Source organism: Tauraco erythrolophus, chromosome 6 (assembly GCF_009769465.1).
Source record: "Tauraco erythrolophus isolate bTauEry1 chromosome 6, bTauEry1.pri, whole genome shotgun sequence".
Lineage (NCBI taxonomy): Eukaryota > Metazoa > Chordata > Aves > Musophagiformes > Musophagidae > Tauraco > Tauraco erythrolophus.
The window spans coordinates 29,171,497-29,179,364 of NC_141470.1; the positions used below are offsets into that span (position 1 = coordinate 29,171,497).

A 7,868-nucleotide genomic window follows, 5' to 3' on the forward strand; every position below is an offset into this window, starting at 1 on the left:
CCCCCTGCAGATGGGAGGCTGGCGGCTCGTATGGCTTAAGAGCCAGTTTTTGTTTCCAACAGTTTTGTAAAGCCAAGGCCATTCAGGAGGGCAGCCCCAGTCTGTCCCGCTGCCTGTGTCGTGGCCTGAGCTGGGCACTTGTCCTTGGCAGGCAAGGGGAAGGTCCTGCGGGTCCCAGCACAGCAGCCAGCTTGACATGCTCAGGGACGAGCCGCAGCACTGCCAGAGGAACACACATCTCTTGGGTGTGATTAAACTGACTACGTGCCTAAGCCGTGAAGCCCCAGACTCCGTTTAAAGGGCGCTGGCTGTGCCACCCAGGCTGCCAGCCCCGCTGTGGTGCAGGGAACTGGTGGACTTGATCCCACTGCAGTCAGCTGGCAGGGCACCGGCATGCCTGCCACTTGGTGACACGGGCGTTTCTTTCACCTGCCGTTGCTCCCTGCTCCCCAACCCTCCCACTGTGCTGGCCAGAAAGTGAAAAGGCTTCCAACATGCCAGGCAGAGGAAGCCCAGCGATGCGTTTACCCAGCAGAGGCTCAGGCTCCCTCTGCGTTGCTCCCTTCCTGCTGATTTCCCTCCAGGGAGCACGTGCAGGCTCATGGCAGGAAAAAAATTAATAACCAGGCAGTTCTAACAAGGATGTGAAAAAGAATAAAAAAGCTTTAATTTAAAAATTAAATTAAAAAGAGAGAATAAGCAAGAGGCGCTTGTGCCCTTTCCATACCCCGTGCTTTGTATGGCTCCTCCTGGCTGCTCCCACTATGGACGGAAATCCCGACACCTGCACAGAGCTGGCTCTTGCAGCCCAGAGTAACGCTAAGGAGAGGACAGCAGAGACTGCAGCAGCAACTGGCCTGGAGAACCTCCAGGGCCACCAGCAAAATCTTTGCAGACGAAGAAAGGATTAAAAAAAAAAAAACCAACCAAAAATCAGAACAAAACAAAAAACCCAAGACACCCTAATCATTTAATTCTGATGAGAAAAGTATTAAATAATTTAAATAGCGTTGAGGAAAGCAATGCATCCTCTGTGCTCCAGTGTGTGATAGCAGTGGAACAGTGCCCGGCCAAGCTGCTCCCAGCACTGGGATCCCGCCACAGCGCTCAGCTATGATCTCGTCCAGTGTCAACCACATCCCTGACTGTTGATGGCAACATCTTCGCTGCCCGAGCTGGGGAGGCAAAGGGTGGTGGTCCCCTGCCAGGAACTTCTCCAAGCATGTGCTGGCCCACGAAGCTGCTGCTCTGCCCATGGCGATGGCTGCCAGGCATGGTTTGCAGCACTGCCCTGTGGGGCACCGCCAGCCCTAGGATGGGGCCTGTCACCAACATGGCACGGCTGCTTCCAGCCAGAAGGGGCAGGCCCGAACAGCATCCAACTGCTCCGGACAGCATCCAGCCTCGTCCCCCTCTGGGTGACTCCCACAACACTAGTAGTGGGCCAATCCCACTGGAGACTTTGCATCCATATGGATGGGAGTAACAACATTTCACCCTGCTAACCAGCCAGCCTCTGCCTGGGCTTGAACCAGGTCTCCATCACTCCTGGTACTCCCTGGCCTCACCTCCCAGGGTGTTGGGAGGCTTTCTCGGAGCCTGGCTCCACAGAGGATGCAAAAGGATGCTCCACATCCTTGTCTCCCTCTCACCAAAGCCCCGGAGGGGTGCAGAGGATTGGGACCTGGGATGACAGAGCAGAGGTGGAGCAGGGTAAGGTAGCAGCCCCCAGGCCTCTCAGTGAGGTGAGCTAACGAAAGTTGAGAACCCAAATCTGCTAAAACAGAGGAGGGAGGAGACCCATCCCCCTGGCCCCTGCATGAGGAGGTTCCCCTGTAACACAGGGAGGCTGCTGCTCTGAAAAACCCTTGGCTGTGCTGCAGCAGCTTGACCTGCAGGCACTGCCTGTTCTCATAGCTGTCACCTTCCATGTTAACTATGGGCATCCCATCGCTGGGCGGAGAGGCTGTGCTGCCGGCTCGGTTCCCTCCAGCCAGGCTGCAGCAGTGGGCCAGGGCAGGAGGGCAGCCCTGTGCTCTCCCTTCTCCGGTGTGCTGCTAGCACCCCGCACCCACTGTCCCCAGGCATCACAGGCTCCTCTCGGCGGTGAGGTATTTGAGTGCGGCAGCCCCGTACCGCCGTGACAGGTCCTGGTGGAACTCCTCCCGCAGCGTCTGGAGGCAGCCCCGGTACCCCGCACTCAGGCGAAACTTGGAGATGTCGAAGCTGGGGGCATGGGGCATGTGGATCATGAAGGCGTTGGGCAGAACCAGCAGCTCATATTCCTGGGGACAGAGCAGCAGCCCTTGCTGTCAGCATCAGTTTGGTGGTACCAACACGTCACTACCCGGCCAACACCCCCCAACACCCTGCACCTCCATGGTGCCAGGAGCAACCCCTCACCCACCTGCGCATCCAGCTCCATGATGTGGGACACCTTGTTCCAGCCGAAGCCCACGAACCTCTGGTCATACTTGGGGCAGTCTTGCCTCACTACAACGTAAGGCTCGAAGTCTGGCTGCCATGCAACGCGGTATGGCACGGTGGCCGTCCGCCACTTGGCATAGTCAGTTGGGGCATGGCCTTTTGGCCACACATGGTACCTGCAGGGAGAGATGGAAATGAGAGACCGGGGAAAACTGGCAGCTTCCCGAGACAGGCAGACAGAGTATCCCCTGAGCGGCTGCCCCACGGCCTCAAGGCACATGGGTACAAAACTGGCTCTGCTGGGCGTGACAGCCCCATTGGACAGTAGAGCAGCTCCAGTCCCTACCTGAAGGTGTAGAGGGAGCCCATGTCCAGCATGGACAGCAGCTCTGCTTTGGATTTGGGGAAGGTCAAGCGGTAGTGCAGGGTCTCAAATGCCGGCACGATGAGAGCTGCCTTCCTCTGCGGCAGCTCCAGCTGCTGGATGGAGTTCCTATGGTGGTAGGAAGAGTGTGAGGTCTCCCTGGCTGTGAGCCATGGCCACAGTCCCCTTCCTCAGCCCCTCCAGCCTGCCCACCACTTCAGAAGGGTATTAATGAGTCTGGACACTTGTAGTGGTGCCACGCAGGGGCAGGAGGAATGGGGCACCTCTCACAGCCATGGCTACTTCCTCATCCACCGGCGTCTAACAAAAGCAAGGACAGGATCCCAAGGCAAAGAGTTTCTGCATGTCAATAACTGCTGCCCAGGGCGATTCCTGCAAATCCTGGTGCGTGAGGAGCGAGTAGGCTGAGCAAGAGCCAGCTGGAGAAAGCCTTACCTGAGGTAATCATAGAGGCCATACATAGGCAGGAAGTCAATGTCCGTCAGAAAGACGTATGGCGTCTGCGTGTTGGCCAAGGCCACGTTGCGCAGGAGGTTGATGGGGTAGAACTGCCCCTCCTTGTAGACGATGTGGTAGGCGACATTGCGGCGGGCGCTCAGCACTTCCGAGGCCTGGGCGTAGCGCAGGAACTGCTGGGCCTCCGCGTCCGACATGTACAGCGCCAGGCTGATGGGGCCGGTCCAGTGCTTGCAGATGGCCTCCAACATCTGTAACCTGCGGAGCAGATGGCACCGCGTGGGCCACAGTCCTGCCCCGCGGCGGCGTGGCCAAACTCAGACATGGGTGCCTGGCAATAAGCCTCATGCCAGCCGAGCCCAGTTCACGGGGGAGTAGGAAGAACTGCTGCTCCCAGCTCAGGGCATTGCTCCTCAACACAAATTGCTAGCATGAGGATGAGGAACCCATGTTAGAGATCCCTGGTAGCTCCAGAGCTCTGGAGCCACCCCAAAGGCAGCAGAGGGAGACACCTGACCGCCCACCAGCCCCACTGGCAAGTACCTGTCCATGGAGAGCTGGGCCACAAGGGTGACGTCGGTAGGGTTGGGAAGGGCCAGGAACTCGTACTGCAGGAAGAACAGGTGGACGCGGTGCTGCGTGAGGTGCTGCCGGCGGAAATCGTAGCAGGGATCGTCCTCGTCCAACTCCTCCAGTGCCTGCTGCAGCTGCAGGGCCGTAAACGTGAGGGTGAGCAGGAGCCCCAGGGTGAGCCGGGGCGGCTGCGTGGCGTCTCTGCCCACCCCACGCTCGGGGGTCGGAGGCAGAGTCGCAGTCTCCCTCACCTGGTTGCTGGGGGGGCTAGGGAGGCTGGCACAGCCAAAAAGCTCCCTGCGCAGCAGGTTCCCGTCGTACTCCAGGAAGGTCAGGTAGAGGTTGCGGAAGAACTCCACGTGCTTGTTCTTCACCCGCAGCTTCTTGGGTGAGTTCCAGTGGATCACCTGAGGGCAGTGGTGTGTCACCCCGCAGAGGTCAGCAGCATCCAGCACTCCCCGAGCCCCCACATCCCATGCCAACTCCCCTGGACCTCCAGTGCATGCACTGTCCTTCAGGCCCTCTCCAGTCTCGAAAGGCAGCAAACCCACCGACCTTGAGATCCGAGACCTCGGTGTAGCACTGCTCCGAGCGGGTGTGATCGGAGAGCTGCACATTCCAGAAGCAGGGGAGCCGGTACACCAGGGCTGGGTTCTGCTTGATCACCGCATTAAAGATGTCCTAGGATAGAGAAAGGTAAGTGCAGTGCACAGGTGGATGAGGAAGACAGCATGGCCGCCCTACGCCAGCAGTGCTATGGGAATGCAGCGGGGTTGACCGCCTCAGAGGAGGGACCGTTACCTGATCAGCCAGCGAGGTGGAGAGCATGCTCATAAGCTCTCGTTCCGCCGTCAGCCGCCACATCTGCTCCCAGCCCAGGCGACGCAGGCGGTCCAGCAGGAGCAGGATCACTCCTGGGTCCAGGGAGGAGGGCAGTGGGTCACTGAGGGACCACCCAGCCAGGACAGAGCTGGAGCATGGCAGCCTGCACACCTCTGGCCCTGGTGACATGCTGCTTCTCTGCGTCCACCCGCACGACTCTGAGACCCTGTAGCAGCCCCCTCATGCCCACCACACTCTCCCGCCTCACTTCAGCCTTCCCCAACCTCCCTGTGCCAAGTGTCGCCTCAGCTGGACACACCATCAGGCTGCATCGACCACCCCAGCAGCCCACACTCACCCGTGTTGAAGCCACGTCCCAGGGCAGGCCACGGTTTGTGGTTTTTCCAGAGGTTGCCCAAATACCAGTCACTTTGGTTCTCCACCAGTCCAATCACCTGCTTGTCTGAGGAAAGAGAGGGATGTGGATTCAGCCCGTCTTGCTGCAGGTTCAGAGGGCCCAAGCAAACCCACTGTGCTGGTGTTGCGGCAGACGGGGACTGCCATCCTGCCAGGACAGTGGGCTCACAGCACCCAGCACCCTGCCAGGGCTCTGGCGGGCCCCAGAGGCACCTTGTCCTCACCAGAAAACTTCCCGAAGACAGCCCAGAGCTCAGCGATGTCAGTGGCGAAGGTGATGTCAGTGTCCAAGACGATGACCTTGGAGAGGTTGGAGGGCAGTGCCTTGGTAAGCGTCAGCTTCATCAGCCCATAGATGCCAGAGTAGTGCTTGTTGGGGATCCACGACACCTCCAGCTGCAAGGCGACACGGCCTCAGGGGCTGGGCACAGCCATACCCTTCCCCTGCCCGGGCAGGACGGCCACCCCGTGCAGAGAGGCACAACAAAGCTGTGGAGCCAGTCGAGCCTGGAGCATCTCCTCCAGCTGCACCACCTGCAGCCACACACCTCCCTCCCCAGGCCCTTCTGGCACTTGCTGGCTGCATTCCCTTCTCCTTCCCTCTCACCCTGGCCTGGCTCTTTCTCCAGCCACAAGAACCCCTACTTGAACCCCAGTGTTTCAGCGCTCAGTGGGGGACCCAGCTCCGCCACAGAGGCAATGCTACCCTAAGGGGCTTCCCCACCTCTCCAGCACCAGCCCTGTGCCCCCTTTCTCATCTAGACCAGCAACAGAAAGGGGAGCAGGTGAGCGAGGGACCAGCAGGAAGAGTTAACTTTCGCCCCTTTCTGCTGCTCCCCTTGGCCCTCCAAGCACCGGATTAGGACAGGGTAAAGGGAGGGGGCAAGTGCTTGCCTTCAAGTCATCAGCATTGTAGAAGCTGACGTGGACGGAGGGCACCATCCAGGACTGGAAGAGAGTCTGGAGGATCTGGTGGGCCACCGAGTCCGTGATGAAGTGAAAGTGGAGAGGGTTTTTCCTGTCAAGGGCAAGTGCAGCAGCACTCAGCACTATAGTAGGAGGAAGAGAACATGGTCCCCATCCCTCCCACCCCTGCCAGGGAACAGATGCCAGCCAAAGGGGCAGATGGAGACAAACCAGTCACCTTGGGGAAACAAATGCCCCTCTCGCCCTCTGAGTCTCAGCAGTGGCACAGCAGGTAGAGAGAGGCCCTAGAGCCCCTGCCCAACAGCACTGCCCCCCCACAGCAGCTCATCTGGGAAACCCAAACCAGCAGACCACTGGCACAGGACCTCCCCATTACCTGTGGAAGAGGATAGATTTCACCAGGGTGACCACATCCCGGCTTGCGTTGTGCCCGGCACACACAATCGCAACGTGCAGGAGCTGCCCAGAGACAAACGGCACCTTTTTAAGACTGGACCCTGCTCAGAGCCCTGTCAGCTCCTCCCCAGCCGTGCTATGGGGACAGACTCTATGATCCAGTCCTTCCCCTGGGGAAGGAGGCCCGGGGCAGGTGGGAGTCCCCCGGCTCAGAAGCAGGGATGAGGAGTCTGGCTGCTACTCCTCCTGCGTGGCCTCCCTCTCTGGAGAAGCAAATCACCCTCACCCACTGGCTTTGGCCCACTGAGCACCATGGAGAGCCAGGATGAGGCCCCAGCATGGCCAGAGCATGGGGTGAGCAGTGCCAGGCGGGGTGCACATACATCCATGCTCAGTCAAGGTCCCAGCCTCCCATCTGACATCCCCTATCCAGCCACCGTGCCAGTGCCATCACCCACCTCACACTTGTGCACCGTCCGCTGCTTGGGGCAGGCCGTGCGATTGCTCCTCTTGCTCCTGGGGGTGTCCCCATCCTCGGTGGAGGTCCCCCATGGCGGGCTGCCGTCGCTGCCCTCTGCCTGCACCTGGCCGAGCTGCATGCGGAGCTGCTGGTTCTCCTCCTCCACCCTGCGCACCCGCGAGGCCAGCGCCTCCCGCTCCACGTCCCGGCTCGGCTGCTCACCCAGGCAGGGCGGCAGCAGGAGGAAGCGGCCATCTGCAGAGGAGACATGGGGTATGTGATGGGCACAGCAAGGCAGAGCTCAGCCGGGAGGGACTGAGTGTGGATGGTGGGGCAGAGCCCCAACTGAGAGGTCCGGCACACCCCACGTGTGCCTGGCCAATGTCACAGCTCTGCTTCCCTGAGCCCCAGGGATGCGCCTGGAAATGCAGAGCTCAGATACACCTGTGGCGACTTGCATGGCCACAGAGCAACCACAAGGCCTTGGCCTCCCCTGTCCACCCTCTGTTGTGCACCGTCTCCTGATCCAAGGAGGAGGACCCACTCACATTCTAGGCTGCCCACGAAGAGATAGAGCCAGGAGAGGAGGACGGCCAGGGTCACCGTGGCAAGCAGCAGCTTCAGCTTCACGCGCCAGGAGCGCAACATAGTGTGCCGGCAGGACGGGGGCAGCGAGGATCAGGTGGGCAGCCCCAGCCCAGCTGGCCCCAGCATCCTAGAGCCTGCGAGAGACAGGGGAGTGGAGAGGGCGGTGTCACCAGCAGCCCTGGAGCCCACACCAGGACGTTCCCTGTCTCCTGCTCCCTCCAGGACGCTGCCTGGGCGAGTGCGGTGGCAAGACAGATGCCCTTCACTTCTCCAGCGACAGCCTCTCCCAGTCGGCACCCTCCTGCCCATGCTGGGGCATCTGGACCCTTGCATGGCCTCGCCCACCACCCTGCCATGGCCACGCTTGAGGGGGCCCTCAAACATGAGGGAAGGGAGAGAAGGAGCCCTTCAAGCCAT

At 60.4% G+C, this 7,868-nt stretch overlaps 1 protein-coding gene across 1 annotated transcript; it reads right to left on the bottom strand.

The window, feature by feature from the left end:
* Nucleotides 1-712: 712 nt before the first annotated feature.
* On the bottom strand, nucleotides 713-7,511 carry LARGE2 (LARGE xylosyl- and glucuronyltransferase 2). The gene is made up of 14 exons (XM_086612897.1): nucleotides 7,412-7,511; nucleotides 6,862-7,118; nucleotides 6,384-6,466; nucleotides 5,975-6,098; nucleotides 5,305-5,476; nucleotides 5,022-5,126; nucleotides 4,643-4,755; nucleotides 4,397-4,522; nucleotides 4,093-4,248; nucleotides 3,812-3,975; nucleotides 3,248-3,526; nucleotides 2,774-2,920; nucleotides 2,408-2,603; nucleotides 713-2,285 (listed from the first exon to the last, which is right to left on the bottom strand). The coding sequence occupies exons 1-14, from the start codon at nucleotides 7,509-7,511 to the stop codon at nucleotides 2,088-2,090; spliced, it is 2,220 nt and encodes a 739-aa protein (XP_086469023.1). The 3' UTR covers nucleotides 713-2,087.
* Between the last annotated feature and the right edge of the window lie 357 nt (nucleotides 7,512-7,868).

Excerpts from the sequence above, each read along its gene's own strand:
- LARGE2 (XM_086612897.1), bottom strand. The coding sequence starts at position 7,511 with ATGTTGCGCTCCTGGCGCGTGAAGCTGAAGCTGCTGCTTGCCACGGTG. Across the intron at positions 7,119-7,411 it reads CTTCGTGGGCAGCCTAGAAT|ATGGCCGCTTCCTCCTGCTG; the intron begins GTGAGTGGGTCC and ends TCTCCTCTGCAG. Across the intron at positions 6,467-6,861 it reads GGACGGTGCACAAGTGTGAG|CTCCTGCACGTTGCGATTGT; the intron begins GTGGGTGATGGC and ends GTCTCTGGGCAG.